The 18,028-nt window shown below is 31.7% G+C and overlaps 2 protein-coding genes and 1 pseudogene across 3 annotated transcripts; 2 read left to right on the plus strand and 1 right to left on the minus strand.

The window, feature by feature from the left end:
- Positions 1-1,524: 1,524 nt before the first annotated feature.
- LOC146910336 (Transducin/WD40 repeat-like superfamily protein) lies at positions 1,525-12,782 on the plus strand. 2 transcript variants are annotated; one of them, XM_085727719.1, is made up of 14 exons: positions 1,525-1,639; positions 6,001-6,196; positions 6,279-6,376; positions 7,312-7,418; positions 8,122-8,157; positions 8,288-8,373; positions 9,365-9,423; positions 9,528-9,638; positions 9,734-9,856; positions 10,411-10,554; positions 11,280-11,388; positions 11,486-11,622; positions 11,713-11,748; positions 12,072-12,782. In XM_085727719.1, the coding sequence occupies exons 2-14, from the start codon at positions 6,031-6,033 to the stop codon at positions 12,162-12,164; spliced, it is 1,305 nt and encodes a 434-aa protein (XP_085583845.1). In that variant the 5' UTR covers positions 1,525-1,639; positions 6,001-6,030; the 3' UTR covers positions 12,165-12,782. The 2 variants fall into 2 exon arrangements, with proteins under 2 accessions (XP_085583845.1, XP_085583844.1); XM_085727718.1 differs by having other exon boundaries at positions 1,556-1,639; positions 5,946-6,196.
- A 272-nt stretch (positions 12,783-13,054) lies between these two features.
- Positions 13,055-15,315, minus strand: LOC146910337 (UDP-glycosyltransferase 83A1-like; annotated as a pseudogene).
- Positions 15,316-16,744: 1,429 nt separating this feature from the next.
- Positions 16,745-17,394, plus strand: LOC146910338 (uncharacterized). The gene is made up of 2 exons (XM_085727636.1): positions 16,745-16,967; positions 17,084-17,394. The coding sequence occupies exons 1-2, from the start codon at positions 16,885-16,887 to the stop codon at positions 17,325-17,327; spliced, it is 327 nt and encodes a 108-aa protein (XP_085583762.1). The 5' UTR covers positions 16,745-16,884; the 3' UTR covers positions 17,328-17,394.
- Positions 17,395-18,028: the final 634 nt, after the last annotated feature.

The raw sequence follows: 18,028 nt of genomic DNA on the forward strand, positions 1-18,028 counted from the left end.
TTTTTTTTTCTTTTTGAAAAACATTGACTTTTATTGTTTAAAATATTTACAACCTTTTACTTTTTTTTTTCGTTTTGATAAACACTCATTCATCCTAAAAAACATGAGGTGACAAGTTTTTTTTTTTTGTGGTGACCGGGGTTTGATCCCCGGACCTTGCATATTTTATGCACTGTCCATACCAACTGAGTTAAACTCACTAGGACATGAGGTGACAAGTTTAATACTACTAAGATATTATTTTTATTTATTTTTTTTATAAAAAATGCAACCCTATATTGGATTGGACTAAAAGTTGTGAAGCTTTCAAATCCAATGTGTATTACGATTGAAAATTGTTGTTTACACTACAAACAAAGCTAAAAAACATCATAAAATGACAAATTTAACCCCAATTTCCATCGGCGGTTAACTACCGCTGGTTAAAATCCATCAATAGTTAATTGTCGATGAAGTTATTTTGGTATTTTCGTGGTGTTTTCTAGAATCCTTTGACGTGGGAACAATATTTTTCAACAAGTTCGATCTTATGATGCCCAAAAGTTTCCTCCGGAGTGTCCTTGTTATTATTGCCCGGAAGAATTGGCCCTATTCGTATGAAGTTTGGAGCTAGTGAATATGCAGCATGGTCAAGCTCTTAATATGAATTGCAAAGAAGCCCATAGACTTCATGTTTTTCATCATGAGTTGAAAGATGTCCCTCTGAATTGTTTGGCTCTCCACAACAAGCCATACAAGATTTTTTGTACTTACTCTTTACTTGATGTAAGGAAAAAGTTGTGCTTTTGTACTAAAAAAAAGTTGATTAGTTGTCTATAGTGCTAACTGCTAAAGAAGTTTACGAGGACAATAAGCTAAGGCTTGTTGCAATAACAGACAAATTAAATGAAGCGTTGAACTTAAAAATGTACTAATGTGTCTAGAAATTAGGACATATGGTGAATATTTTTGGACTTAATAGTGTTTTAACTTCAGGTACTTGCTTGTGACTTGCTGATAATTTACTTGGCTGATACTATTAAGAAATGTTGAAATGAGACTTGTAGATAGTTTATCATTTACTCCTTCCGTTTCAAAATATATGTCGCATTTTATGCAATATGCACTATTTACATGACTTACTTTGACTATATTTTTCAACTAACATATAAATACAAATGTTAGCATGTAAGATATTGTTCGATTTATTTCGATAAATATTTTCAAAATATTAAATTTTTATAATTTTTTACTTTAGATAATTAAAGATATCAACAGTCAAAGTTGTACATTGACATGTATGAAATGATTGATTACGAAATGCATTTTGAACCGATGGAGTAATTGTTAAGCATCTTGTTTTCATTCAGGAAAAAAAAAGTGTCAATTTAGTTGGTTTACATGTTTATTGATTTTTTTCATGTGTGTCTAAATATTTATAGTTGGGTTTGTGTCCAACGAAACGTCCTACTGCAGGTGCAAATTAACCGGTTACATTTCAAAACAAAACGACGTCGTTTGTTATTAAAAATTAAAAAATAGGATAGAAAACTGAAAATCAGTTAAAAAATAGAACGTGCTTAACGGAAAGACCTTAGCCAGGTCTCTCACCTTCCAGTGCCGCCCAGCCATCAGTCTTGTCTTACACACTCAGCCTCAGGTAACAAGTTCAATTTTTATTAAAAAAATTGTATAAAAAAGAAAATCTATTTATCTATAAAAGTTAACCCGAAAGCTTATTTTAGCCCTAATTTTAACCTAAACCCTAATGCTTAAATTTACTGTTTTAACCCTAATGCTTAATTCCAATTTGTTTAACCCTATTAACCCTAATTTTTCCAAAACCCTAATGGGTACAATTACTGTTTTACCCTAACTAAATCGTTAATCTATTTATCTATAAAAGTTAACCCGAAAGCTTATCTATCTATATATAAAAGTTGTCCCAAGCCAATTTTGAAGCCCTAATTTTTCCAAAACCCTAATGGCTACAATTCCTGTTTTACCCTAACTAAATCGTTAATCTATTTATCTATAAAAGTTAACCCGAAAGCTTATCTATCTATATATAAAAGTTGTCCCAAGCCAATTTTGAAGCCCTAATTTTTCCAAAACCCTAATGGCTACAATTACTGTTTTACCCTAACTAAATCGTTAATCTATTTATCTGCCCTAATTTTTCCAAAACCCTAATGGCTACAATTACTGTTTTACCCTAACTAAATCGTTAATCTATTTATCTATAAAAGTTAACCCGAAAGCTTATTTTAGCCCTAATTTTAACCTAAACCCTAATGCTTAAATTTACTGTTTTAACCCTAATGCTTAATTCCAATTTGTTTAACCCTATTAACCCTAATTTTTCCAAAACCCTAATGGGTACAATTACTGTTTTACCCTAACTAAATCGTTAATCTATTTATCTATAAAAGTTAACCCGAAAGCTTATCTATCTATATATAAAAGTTGTCCCAAGCCAATTTTGAAGCCCTAATTTTTCCAAAACCCTAATGGCTACAATTCCTGTTTTACCCTAACTAAATCGTTAATCTATTTATCTATAAAAGTTAACCCGAAAGCTTATCTATCTATATATAAAAGTTGTCCCAAGCCAATTTTGAAGCCCTAATTTTTCCAAAACCCTAATGGCTACAATTACTGTTTTACCCTAACTAAATCGTTAATCTATTTATCTATAAAAGTTAACCCGAAAGCTTATTTTAGCCCTAATTTTAACCTAAACCCTAATGCTTAAATTTACTGTTTTAACCCTAATGCTTAATTCCAATTTGTTTAACCCTATTAACCCTAATTTTTCCAAAACCCTAATGGGTACAATTACTGTTTTACCCTAACTAAATCGTTAATCTATTTATCTATAAAAGTTAACCCGAAAGCTTATCTATCTATATATAAAAGTTGTCCCAAGCCAATTTTGAAGCCCTAATTTTTCCAAAACCCTAATGGCTACAATTACTGTTTTACGTACCCTAACTATGAGAATGATGCTTGATTATATTTTGCTTTCTTTAGTCTTTAGATATACATTGATGAATAATTTGGAGGCTTATTACTTATCATGTTTTTTGGTTCCTGTAGGAATTTTTAACCCTAATGCTTAATTCCAATTTGTTTAATCTATCTATATATAAAAGTTGTCCCAAGCCAATTTTGAAAAGTTGTCCCAAGCCAATTTTGAAAAGTTGTCCCAAGCCAATTTTGAAGCCCTAATTTTTCCAAAACCCTAATGGCTACAATTACTGTTTTACCCTAACTAAATCGTTAATCTATTTATCTATAAAAGTTAACCTGAAAGCTTATTTTAGCCCTAATTTTAACCTAAACCCTAATGCTTAAATTTACTGTTTTAACCCTAATGCTTAATTCCAATTTGTTTAACCCTATTAACCCTAATTTTTCCAAAACCCTAATGGGTACAATTACTGTTTTACCCTAACTAAATCGTTAATCTATTTATCTATAAAAGTTAACCCGAAAGCTTATCTATCTATATATAAAAGTTGTCCCAAGCCAATTTTGAAGCCCTAATTTTTCCAAAACCCTAATGGCTACAATTCCTGTTTTACCCTAACTAAATCGTTAATCTATTTATCTATAAAAGTTAACCCGAAAGCTTATCTATCTATATATAAAAGTTGTCCCAAGCCAATTTTGAAGCCCTAATTTTTCCAAAACCCTAATGGCTACAATTACTGTTTTACCCTAACTAAATCGTTAATCTATTTATCTATAAAAGTTAACCCGAAAGCTTATTTTAGCCCTAATTTTAACCTAAACCCTAATGCTTAAATTTACTGTTTTAACCCTAATGCTTAATTCCAATTTGTTTAACCCTATTAACCCTAATTTTTCCAAAACCCTAATGGGTACAATTACTGTTTTACCCTAACTAAATCGTTAATCTATTTATCTATAAAAGTTAACCCGAAAGCTTATCTATCTATATATAAAAGTTGTCCCAAGCCAATTTTGAAGCCCTAATTTTTCCAAAACCCTAATGGCTACAATTCCTGTTTTACCCTAACTAAATCGTTAATCTATTTATCTATAAAAGTTAACCCGAAAGCTTATCTATCTATATATAAAAGTTGTCCCAAGCCAATTTTGAAGCCCTAATTTTTCCAAAACCCTAATGGCTACAATTACTGTTTTACGTACCCTAACTATGAGAATGATGCTTGATTATATTTTGCTTTCTTTAGTCTTTAGATATACATTGATGAATAATTTGGAGGCTTATTACTTATCATGTTTTTTGGTTCCTGTAGGAATTTTGGAAGTTGTTTTGATGTATTTTACTTTTTCACATGCCCTGAGTTTTTCATGTCTCGATAGAGAAAAGATATATGCTAATAGAGTATGTTGTTTTTACCCTGACATATCACAACCAAAACCTGGCATAATGTGGTCAACTAAAGCTATATTTGATGAGATGCTCTACATGTTTTCTTTAATCTTATTGTTTTTGACATGTTTTCTTATCCAAAAAAGGGCTCGATAGAGAAAAGATATATGCTAATAGAGTATGTTGTTTTTACCCTGACATATCACAACCAAAACCTGGCATAATGTGGTCAACTAAAGCTATATTTGATGAGATGCTCTACATGTTTTCTTTAATCTTATTGTTTTTGACATGTTTTCTTATCCAAAAAAGGGGAAGTCAAGTCATGATAGTTTGGTCATTTTGCCTTTGATTTAGCCTGTCTTCGAGTTGGAGTTGTTCTGTCTGAGTAGTGTGTTGTAGTTTTTGCAGTGTTGATATATGCATACTGTTTCAGGATTTTGGTTGCTGTATTGTATCTTCAGTGGGGAGTTGATGTATCAATCAAGAGAGACGTAGCTAGCAGACTATCCATATCACTGTTTTTCAGCTTGCCGAATTCATTTAGACTGTTGTATTTTGTGAGAGGTGCCTTATAACTGTGCAACTCATGCTTCTCTGTGGCAGAAGTTGCCTCTGTATAGTTTGCTGAGTATAAGTGATCAAGTTTCTTTCAATTGAGGCAAATAATGTGTAAGTCCGTGACCAACTTATTGGTGTTGAATACTTATGTAAACTATAGTTATAGTTATGCTGAAATATTCTAATACATTAATTTTACTAACTATATAAAGAACAACCATCAATTCTCCTAAAAAAGTCATATTGTTTTAAGCCAAGAGCACTCCCACGTGATTTTTTATAGTGAAGTGATGTCATCTTGGATCAGTGGCTTTCACACTCTTATAAGGGTTCTATTGTTGTCTGATGTATCAAATTATTTATTTTTTAACAGCAAGTGAAGTATCAATTTATTTCCAAGTTTTCAAAAACTACAGGTTTTGCATATTAGGTATGTTCCTAATCAATTGGCACACTTTTAGTAAAATTGAAAGAGAATAAAGAGTAAAATACAATTGTATTCCACTGAAGTGTGTTTATGTCACATTACTAATTCAATCTTAAAAATCATAAATCACTGATATTGAACAATGCATTAATAAGCTTCCTTGACACACTTTTGCGACAAGCTATTGGTTTTTTTTTTTTTGAAACAACAAAATAAGCTATTGGATGTATAGAGAGTGAACTGAATTGGATCACAGAGGAAACAATCAAACATGTGGAGGACATTAATATGATTAAGTTGTGATCAAGTTGTCTAAAAAATATCAAGTAGTGATCACGTTCCTATTACCCCATCCAGCAAAAACTTATAACTTAGACTACTTTTGTAAGATAAAATCTTATATTAGTGTAAAGTTGTGATAAATTTATTTTGTTTCATGTCATTATATTCGATTGTCTTATTGCGAATATAATATAAATGTCATACATGTTAGTCGCAACTAGCAATTTAAAAATCATTTGTTCAAAAATAATCTTCATCTATATCAGACCCGTGCGATAGCACGGGTGAAAAGTCTAGTTTTATTATAACTAAACGACGTCGTAATAGCAGACCCTAAATAACGAAGTCCAAAGCCCTAGTTAAACCCTAAAACTCCATTTCGCAGAAGTAGCAAAAGAAGAAGAAGAAGAAGACAATGATGAACGAAGATAATGGCGAAAGTAGTACTCGAAGAATCCAAGTCCGTTTCGTAACAAGCTTACCCGAACCATTCAAAGTTCCAAGCTCTGCCATCGCTATCCCTGTCGATCTCACTAGATTCGGCCTCTCCTCTCTCATCAACGCCCTTCTCCAATCCAAAGGTATCACAATTCTTAATTCCACATCGATTTCATCATCAATTAAACAATTTATGATATTAGATTCATTCATTTTGTTTTGTAGATGAGGATCATAAATCGGAACCCTTTGATTTTTTGATTGATGGCGAGTTTGTTCGTATGTCCCTTGAGGATTTTCTTCTTGCTAAGGGAATCTCTGCGGTATTATACTCTCATTATATCATTTTTACTTCATTTTTTTTTTGCTGTGATATCGTTTGTTTCTGGAAAATTGATAAAAATAGGGGATAAAATTGAATAAATTTATGTGCGGACTAAACTTTAAAAAGTTGTAACCTTATATTTTAAGAACAGATTTTATTGAGCTATAGAAACAGTCTTGAACTGGCTTAAGTTGAATACTTGTTTCAAACTGGTTCAGATCTAAACTCAACCTGTTATATCTCATGTTGATTGTTTAACAACAATCAGCATGATTCATCATTGATTAAGGTAGTAAAAAAAAATAATCTATTGTTTTATATTTCATAAATTTGAGTATATCATAGGGAATCATGTAATCATCATCATTATTAATATGCTATAGGGTTTGATTCTGGTTGTATACTTTGTAAGTTGTCACTTGCAAATACAAGAACCAGAAGTTGTTTAATCATGTACGAAATTAGCTACCAATAACTGTATTATAGTATTTTGAAGTAAAAATACAAAGTTAAGGAATTGTTTATGCCTTATGGTTGTGACCATGGATATCAAATGTCGAGGTAACTTGTAAAATCCTACAAGTTGACAACCTTAGCTGTCAAAATTTAGTCAAGTCAATTATAAAATTGTTTCTTGTAAACCTTGGCAGAGTCGCATCTTATAAACTTAGGTTGACTTGCATTATCGCATAGAATTGTAGATTGAATTTGAATCATGAGTTTGATGACAGTTGAATAGGTCTGTCCTGGTTTGGTTTAGTTTTTCAATCCGGGAATCTGAATATTGTGGGAGAAATTGTTGAAATTCCAGAGACTGAAATAGGATATTGAAACAATAACACACCCATTCTTTTAATCTTCACACAAGCCATCATTATGTTTGTCTCTGATGTCGTAAGCTCATAGCTAACTACTGTGAATGATTAATTATAGGAAAGGATATTGGAAATTGAGTACATAAGGTCTGTAGCCCCACGAAAGGAAGAGGACCCTTCATTACATGATGACTGGGTCAGTGCTGTTGATGGTTCTTCTTCTCGGTAAGTTTGTAATTGTGTACATCTTTAATGATAATTTCTCAAAGACTTGACAGTTGACACTAATGATTTAGCCTATCCATAACGGTCCATGTTTGAGTTTCTTATTTATTAACTCTTACCTTTATTACTGCTGGCAATCGGAAATATTTATATGAGAAACTTTAATACATAACCATTTTTCTGTTAATGATTTTACTGAGCTATAAAAGTTAATTTAAGCAAGTGCGGTTAGTTTTCGTTTGTTCCCGTTAACTTTTTACATATTTGCCGACAATGACCGGAGTGATTGGAGATTTTGTTTGATAACATAGGGTTTGAGTATATCATCATGATTAGTTTTTCACCTTATGGAGTTTATTTTTAATGTGGTGGAGGACTGTGGTTAGACTAAATGCCTAACCTTGCCCGTAATAAGTGTAGTATCTAAATTTACTAATGCATTGAATGCCACACTTCTCTATCAAACTTTCTATTTCTTGTTTCATTAACCAATGTCTATGGGCCCACTGTTAACGTTTTTATCATTGGGTTATGAAGTATTTTGTAGTCTTGTTGGTCCAACCCTTGACACTGTAATTTTAACTGTCTAAAATATAAGAATAATAGTTCTAGTTTAGTTTGTTAATTAACTTCATTTTTGTCCTGAATGTCCCCTTCACTATGAATTTTAAGCTGACTAGTAACTATTCATTATTTTTTGCAGGTTTATTTTGACAGGCTGTTATGATGGTTTTGGAAGGTAATGGTTTTTTTACACTGTTTGATTCTTCTAAAAGTTGTTAGTATGTTTTGCGATTGCTTGATACTGTAAATTTGATTATTTTCTGTTCATTGAACTTTTACCATGATATGGATTTTTTACATTTTAGGGTATGGGAAGGTGCCGGATTATGTACACATATATTGGAGGGACATAGCGACGGTGTCACTTCTGTAAGTGTCATTAACCCAGAAGGTATGAAGACAAAATTTCCCCCTCCTGCTGCAAAATTGCAAAATTTGTTTAGTTTTCTGATTGCCAGTTGTCATATTTTATTAGATGCATAATCTGTTTCTGTTAAAAATATCTTAAGGTAGATTTGTATCTAACTGTATAAGTTACGATACGGCTGGTTTGTATTCGACATCAAATTCAATACCATTTCATGAAATTAGCTATGCAGTTAATCACATATTGTGTTTGCCCCCCAAATGATGTGAACATTTTCATAACTAATAATCAAAGTTCATTTTACTAATATACAAAACCAGTATAAAGAAAATAAGTTTTAGAGGAGTGTTGGATGCTGCATTACTTTGAGGAGTTATTGCTAGGGGTTGGAACTTGGTTGATGTGTTATAGAGTGCAGCTAGAGAACCGAGAGGATTGCACAAAGAGAAGAGGCGACTGCATAGACAGGGCCACTTGAAAGTTGCACGAAGAGAAGACATACCATTTAGGGTTTTTAGGGGAAGAACAAAGGGTTTTGGTTGAGAAGAAAACAGAATTTTAGGGCAATATGATAAATTCCCATAAAAAACAGAAGCATTGGCTATAATTTGAGGGTATTCTCATGCTTTCTCAAAAGCATCACCGACGTGGCTGGTACTTGCGGCGCGATGGCCACTACTCCAAACCACAATGCAATAACATTTCATGTGGCACCTAGGGGCCACTACGCCGAAATATCAGTCACTATTGACTGGAGATGCTTTGATTTCCTTGAAAAAAATTTTGGTCAATAGCACAAGATAAATATGTGCTGTGAAGAATTCAATTCAATGACTATGCTTTTATGTACAACCAAGATCAATGATAAATACTTTATGATTTTAGCTGGAAATGCTTGTTGCAAAATGAAAACATCTGCGCATATTTCTGTCATTCATGTATCATGTGGCAAAATATAGTTACTCAATATTTTACTTGAATTGTTCCAAGTTATCAAAATTTGTTCTGTAATCAGGCATGGAAACTGTAACTTTAGCTACTGCTTCTAAAGACCGGACACTAAGGCTATGGAAGGTAAATAAAAGAAGCTTTTTGATCTGAATTTCTTATCTTGAGCTTATGCTTACTATGTTATATTTTCTTTCTTTTTTTTTTTTCTTTTTCTTTTTATATAAAAGATCAATACCGAGGAGGCTACCAACCATCCTGCGAGGGTTAGAGCTTACAAAATCTTGCGTGGTCACAAGTCTTCTGTACAGAGCGTTGCAGCACAGACTAATGGAGAAATGGTATATATTTGCTTTTCTATTTTGAGTTTCTACACACTTGGTTTATGAAGTGTAATCTGTAACATCATTCTTCCTCTGCTGTCTCACATGATCAGGTTTGTTCTGGTTCTTGGGATTGCACCATCAACCTATGGCAAATCAATGACACTAATGCAGAAAATGATCTAGTGTCTAAGAAGAGAAAAGTTGAAGGTCGAATTGAGGACTCTCAATTAGAGGTTCGTACAGGTTCCTTGCACCTTATTGTTCTTCTTATATTGTTGAAATTTGAATTTGTGTATAGTCACATACTCACATATTCTCCCAAATATTTTGTATTACGATATCTATTCTAGCTCCTAAGGGGTCGTTGATAGTAGCATTTGATTTGACTCTACTTTTGTTTTAATTGATGCGTGGAATAGTAAAATCTAAGGATGTCTCCCACTTGTTGAGTTTGCTGTGCTCTAGTCCCCTTGTTTTTTCATGCAGCACCATTATGTATAAGAAGAAAAAGATTTGAGATAATTATAAAATTTTAAAACTCCCTTTGTTAATATGTTTGTACTGCTGGAAGTCTGGAAAAAGACTGAATCTATTTGAAAAGGAGTATAATGATCTATTTCGAGACATTTTAAAAAAATTCTTAATATTATTGTTACTATTATATATTTCGTAACTACTATTCTCTTAATTTGTAGTATTTTTTTTGCTCTTTCCCTTTTTGGATAGATCATTCTTTTCTTTTTGTTGACAATCAAATTTTCATTAATAATACACTGTTTTATTATAGGGAGAAGCTTTTACAACCCTCGTAGGCCATACACAGTGCGTGTCTTCTGTGATTTGGCCACAAAGAGAGTCAATCTATTCTGCATCTTGGGATCATTCTATTAGAAAATGGGATGTTGAGAAAGGCAAAAACGTGACAGATATAGTAAGTTAACAAATCACTTTAGCTCTTCTCTCCGTTGTCGAAATTGTACACTATTGAAGTATAAATTTTGTCTTCAAATTAAGCTGTAACACCTTGCTCGTCCGTGCTTTGTCATTTAATTATTTGCGTGCAAATAGGCTGGTAATTTAGAACTGGATTAGGGCATGCTGATAGTTTTCTTGTTCTTTTGATGAAGATCTGAGATATGTCTATTTTCTTGTAATATTTCTGTATTTTTGAAATTATTGTCTCTGAATAATATTCTCTAATCTTTACATGTTGTGTATGCTTGTTCGTCAACTATTTTCCTTATTCTTGCTATGATTATGAAGATTATGAGTTATTCCTAGTTGGTCCTGTTATGAACCTATCATTTTTATATTAAATTAGTATAACTTGTCCCCGTGAGCTTAGCTCAGTTGTTAAGGACAATGCATAATATATGCAAGGTCCGGGTTCAAACCCCGGCCACCACCAAAAAATCAGTATAACTTGTTGAATTCACTTTAATGTTCTTTTCATCTTTTGTCTAAATATGTTTCACTCACACTTGATCGAGGCACTATTTTCTGCTCATTTGTTTGTGTTTTCCTTCACTTCTTTGTTGGTATTATTTGTCATATAAAAATTGTTGTTGAAAACAATTCTATATGTCAGTTCTATATGTCAAATATTAAAAACTAAAAGTTCTCAAATTTTAAGACGACTTTGTCCTCTGTGTATAGTTTTGTGGGAAGGCTCTTAACTGCCTCGACATTGGAGGGGAAAGTTCTGCTCTGATAGCTGCCGGTGGTTCTGACCCCGTCGTTAGGATTTGGGATCCTCGTAAGCCAGGTCAGTAAAATGAAGCAAATAATTGTCCCTCTAACCTCCGTAGACAATCATGTATGCCGGTATCGGTATCTTATTAAGCAGTTTAAATTTTCTGCAGGCACATCTGCTCCTGTTTTTCAGTTTGCTTCTCATACTTCTTGGGTTACAACTGTCAAATGGCATGATAAGTCTTCGTTTCATTTACTTTCTGCATCTTATGATGGGAAAGTTATGTTATGGGATCTGAGAACTGCGGTAATATATCCTTATTTTAACCAAGTATTTTTTTACTTTTGGTGTAATTATTTCGTTGGGTTTTTAACCAATAACTTATGTTCCTTGCAGTGGCCTCTTTCAACCATTGAATCTCACAGTGACAAGGTATAGAACTTTCTTTCTATGTTTTAGAAGGGGAAGTAAACAAAGTTGATAAATAGAGACTATAGCAGCGCTGTTGTAGCATAGCGAAATTTGAACAAACTTATATTACTCTGCGATACGCTATTTAGAACAGAACATTGTCAAATAGCAGTTAGTGGCACGCTAGCATTGTTGCGTGGTGTAATTTGAATTCACCGTTATTTTCTGCGATTAGCGATTGACAATTGACAATATTTGAAATAAATCAAACTCGTACATCTTTGATTTACCCAAGAGGAGGACTAAAATGGCCTCTGATAGAATTTTATTTTTGTTCAACTCAGGTACTGTGTGCTGACTGGTGGAAAAGTGACAGTGTTATCAGTGGTGGTGCAGATTCAAAACTCTGCATTTCTTCACAGATTCCTGTACAGTGATGTACACGTCGATGATATCTCAGATACGAGTTTGAAGCCAATTTTGTCCGAGGCACCCAATATTAGTGTTTTATCCTATGTAACACCGACACTTCAGATTGAAGTCCTGGTGTCAGAATGTGATCAATTGTAAACTACAATCTGTGTTTCTACAACAACAACAACAACAACAACAACGCCTTATCCCACTAAGTGGGGTCGGCTACATGGATCAAATGCCGCCATAATGTTCTATCAAAGACCATATTTGGATCCAACTCATTGACCTCTAAATCTTTTCTAATGGTTTCTCTAATAGTTTTCTTAGGTCTTCCTCTACCTCTTTTAACCTGACTCTCCTCCATTTGATCTACTCTTCTTACCACGGCGTCTACGGGTCTTCTCTCTACATGTCCAAACCATCTAAGCCTATTTTCTACCAACTTTTCTACTATAGGTGCTACCCCCACTCTCTCTCTAATGATGTCATTCCTAATCCTATCATGTCTAGTCTTACCAATTATGTAAACACTTAAAATTATGCATATCTTGAACTCATTTTACTTATGTGTAGTACAATTAGTACCGCATTTGAATTATTTATGGTAGCATGCTCTCCAATTTTAAAGCATAATAAAAGTGAAAATTCAGAAGAGGAAATATCTTAGTTACTATTCAAACTACACCTTAATCCACCTTCACAATTTTATATTTCCAAAATACTCACGACTTCCAAACTACACCTTAAGAGGAATACTTGCATCTTACAAATTCATTTCATGATTTGTGAAAGAAAAAAATATCCACTCATCATTTCAACTATTTGAAAAGTATTATCTTTTGGTGAATTGTTCATGACCATTTCAACCATTTGAAAAGTAATATCACTGTAGCAAATAAAAGGACAATTCTTATTCTTTCAGCAACTCAATAAACTTTCTGAAATTCTTTGAAGATACACCTCTTTTTGCCTTGTTCCTTATTACCTTGCCCTTCAGCTACATACATCTTAGCTTTATGTTCTCACCACTAAGCAGTTAATCAACCTTATTTTTTTAACTCCTCAGTTAACACTAATCCATTTTCACCTTTGTCGAATCCCAACCCCACTTTCAATTCACCACAAGTACATGTCGTGTCAAAAAGTTTGTCAGCAAAATATGGCCAACACAAAAGGGTACCCCTTTTGGCCAAACCTTTCAAAGTAGAATTCCAACCACAATGCGATTAAAACAAGAGTAATGATATTTTGACATCTATTTAATGACAACTTTGTTGACAACCTTGGTTTTCTCACTTCTTATTGGTCAAAAACAATGGAGAGAGAAAAAGGAAGAGGGAGGATAACAACATCATGTGAGTATGAGAGAGAAAGTTGTCAAAAAGTGGTTGTCAAAATATCATTTCTCTTAAAACAAGCTACAGAATGGTGTCTTAGCACCTTTTTGTTTAGGTGCCCATTTAACAATTTTCAATTTATACCCTTTGAATTCATTGGGAAATGTCATCATTTCATTTGAATTTTGATCTCCCACGGTCCTTCAAAACCCAAAGGAAAGGTAAATTGGTTAAATCAAGTCCTAAGCCTAATCTTTGAATTGGTTTTGGTCAAAAAGAATGAAACTATCAAATACAACATAAACAATAGAATGATGTTGTCGTTGGTCAAGCCAACTCATGCAAGATATCTTTTTCCCAAAATTGACCAATTGATTTTTCACTTTTGTTTTCATAAAGATTCAATAAAAGGGCAATTGTTAGAAGTTTTGGAAGAAATGATAATGGTCTATAATCAAAAGTTCATTTATGGTGTTGCAGAGCCACCATTTTGACAAATTTGTAGTTTGTGAGTAATGCTTAATACGTCTAAATTTTTTCTTAGGTATATTGATTCTGCTGCTACATTTGACCAAAGTAAGGCTGCTTCTCTGTTCATAATTGGCATATTTGGTGATAGCCAAAATGTCTTCTTTTTTCCTATGATATTGGCATGAAGTTTTCACGGTTGTTTAACGGAAATAGTTGATAATCCCTACATTGACTGACTTTGAAAATGAAAATTAAATTGATATGATATACTCCCTCCGTTGCTAATTTTGCAAATTTTATTTTTTAGGTTTATTCAATTAATGGTGTATGTGGTTTATAATATGAACCACATACATGATTAATTAAATGAACTTAAAAAGTTAAATTTGTTTATAATTAATAACGGAAGGAGTATAGTGAAAGATAAGAGTTACAAAATGTGCAGTGTCAGCGAAAACAAATTAAAATTAATCGAGTAAAACATAAATGCATTATAAATATAAATTAATTTTATTTATACGTTAAGAGTTTGATTTTGTAACTTTAAAAAACATGATTCGAATTTTATCAGTTATAAAATGAATATCAGTGTCGTTAATACTATTTTTCTCTTAATATATATAGTATTTCTTTTTTCTTTCCCTTCTTGGATGTCTTATACTGCCCTTTTAGCAGACATTCAAGTTTTCAATGTGTGTCTTGTGTGGTCGTGGATATTACGTGCAGACCTTTCTCCTGCAATATATCTAGTGAAAATTATTTTTAACCACACGTCATACTTAGTTTTGATTTTTTTTAAGGGTCTTACTTAGTTTTAATTTTGATTTTTTTAAGGGTCTTATTAGTTTTAATCAATCTCATAGTTTTCTATTTTTATACTTTTTTTAATTAATTATACCATATTTTATTATAATTATAATATTTTTTACAAAATACGTTCTTTTAATACACAACATAACTTACTATTAGCTTCTTCAAGAAAAACATAACTTACAATTAGTAAAAAAACAGTTACATCATCTAAAAAATAACTATAATCGTCACATTAAAATCAAACTCTTTTTTTTAAGGGACATTCAAATCAAACTCTTGTTATTTTAATCTTATAGTCAATGGAAACTCATCCGGTTTTTTTTTTTTTTTTGGATAGTTAGATGAAATAACAAAGCCATAATAAACTCAGACACAATAATGAATGTGTCGGGATTCGAAACCTGATCATGATGTTCGACCTAACAATTTCAACATTTTTGTCGGTTAAACCAAAACTTGTAGATAAACTAATCACTTTTTTAACTCCCCGATAATGTAACATTAACAATTAATATGAGTGATATTTTTTTATCTATTTTTTCTTACGCATATTGATGTTGTTTTCCTACAATTTTTTAATCATGATATGTAAATGAGAGAAAATATTTCACAATGTTATTTTTTTTTGTTTTAATTATTTATAGTAATAAAATTATATTTATATTTTTTTAAAATAACAAAAATATTTGATTATTACTAAGTACATTTTTTATTTTTAATCTATTCTTTCTTATTACATCTAGTATATATTTATATTATTTTATAAATAAGCATATTTCTTTCTTATCTCGTTTTCTTTTTTGTATTCTCTTCATCAATCAAACAAAGTGTTCTTTTTTTTTTTTGGTGGCCGGGGTTTGAACCCCGGAAGTGTTCTTTTTTTTTTTTTGTGGTGGCCGGGGTTTAAACCCCGGACCTTGCATATTTTTATGCATTGTACATACCAACTGAGTTATGCTCACGACGACAAACAAAGTGTTCTGAATATATGAACTAAATTTAATATTTATTAGACTTAATTGCAGTTTTGGTCCCCTATTTTTACTACTCTATCCGGTCACATTTATAAGTAAAAAAATAACTTTTTAGATTCATTGAATATCTGATATATCTGGTCAATATATTGGTCGAATACATTAGTTAATCAATGAATCTAAACTTTTATTTTTTACTTATAAATGTGATTAGATAGAGTATTTTGCAAAATTGGTCTCCCCATTTTAAAATTCGACAATTTTAGTCCCTCCATCAAATATTTTGTCTAAAATATGGTGATACGACATATTTTAAATTAAGTTTTCAAAGGATTTTTCTTAGGATTTCATCGATGTTCATCTTTTCCCATCTTCAGATCATATACAACGACATTTAAAATATATCACATCCTTTTTTCTTTTTTGTTTAAATATATGATGAAGGAACTAAAATCATCGATGTTTAAAATGAGATGATCAATTTTGCAAATGATGAAAATAGAGGATCAAAGCTATAACTAAATCTTTTTTTTTAAGGAATTAAATCTGTTTATTATTCTCTAAAACTAAAAATTCTTTGTATTTTTCTCAACAAAAAAAAAAATAAAGATTAAAATAGATCTTCACTCTTTTTACAAAAATAAGAACATTTAAAAGTTTTGGTAAACAAAAAAACATTAAAGACAAAATTAAAGATCAAAATAGGTCTTCCCTCTGTATACAAAACTAAGAACATTTAAAAAATTTGGCCCGAAAGAACATTTTTAATTTTTTTTGAAAGGGTCCGAAAGAACATTTAAAAGTTAAAACAAAGACAAAGAGATGAGCATGATTTGTACTTGTGTCCAAACTACAAGACAAACATCTAGTGATTATGTTAAAAAAACAATACTTGTGTCAATTACGTGGCGCAACATGATAGGTGAACTCTAATTTAATGTCCAATATCAATGTCCTCATTAATTTTGTCAAAGGTCTTATAAAGTCTTGTCCTCTCTCTTAACACTACAAGTACTAGTACTGCATAAAAAGATTCCATTCCTTCTTTTTCTATCCACCAAAATCCCACATTGCATGTAACAAAAAAACTCAAAGTGCTTTGCTCTAGTCAACTTTCTTCACAACAGTTCTCTTCCCAAAACCTCATGGCTTCAGACCTTCGAATCACCATTGAAAGAAACCCTTCTCAGTCACGTTTAGCTGAATTGAACATCAAGTGCTGGCCCAAGTATGTATTCTTTCTTAATCACTCTTTTTATTTTATTTTTTATTTTTCATTTTTGCATTAATCTAACAAAGGTCCTTTTGTTTTGTAATGTGGCTGTGGGGGTGTAAAAATAAAAGATGGGGTTGTTCTCCAGGAAAGTACCAATTGAAATTTGATGCAGAAGAAACATGTTATTTATTGAAAGGGAAAGTGAAAGCATACACAAAAGGGTCATCAGATTTTGTAGAGTTTGGAGCTGGAGACCTTGTCACCATTCCAAAAGGACTCAGTTGTACTTGGGATGTTTCTGTAGCTGTTGACAAGTACTACAAATTTGAATCATCTTCTTCTTCATCATCATCATCTTCACCATCTTGTTAATTACTATTAATGTTGTATTGAAATTTAATTAAAATTATATATATAATTCATTGAAATTTTGTTCAAATTTTATTATTTTTTTGTTGTATTTTTGAGATATGCCTCTGACATGAAGAAGAGATAATTTATTATAGTCAAAGATAGAGAAAAGAAATCAGTCAAATGCATGTTATGTTCAAACCAACCAAACCCATACGTGTAAAATTTTAAAACGCCGCTTTTATTGTTCCTTTGACTGGTCAACGATATGGATATAATAGTACAAATATATTTATTGTTTTTATCATCATTTAATGATATTAATGATGGATTGGAGGGTCACCTCAATGGGAATTTATTCCATAGAGATAGAGGGAATGGAAATGATTTAGACACGTCTATTTTGTTTTTCATGTCTTCTAGTTGATTCATTTATCATATGAGGACCACGACCCATTCCTCTTCTATTCTCCCATTCTCATGCCCTTCATCCATTCCATGCTCTCACTTTCTTTCTTTCCTACTTTTTTTTATTAAGGGAATAACTAGATTTTAATACTCCCTCCGTCCCTATATCCAAACATTCATTTGATTTTGTTTTTGTCCTAAAATGGAAACTCCTTTTCAAATTATTAGATACATTTATTATTATTTTCCTAAACATACCTTTAATTAATACTACTATCTTGTCTTGAAATATGAAAAGTCAAATTTAATACACA

The sequence above is a fragment of the Medicago sativa genome, chromosome 7 (assembly GCF_051527215.1).
Source record: "Medicago sativa cultivar Bolivia chromosome 7, Bolivia_mono, whole genome shotgun sequence".
NCBI lineage: Eukaryota > Viridiplantae > Streptophyta > Magnoliopsida > Fabales > Fabaceae > Medicago > Medicago sativa.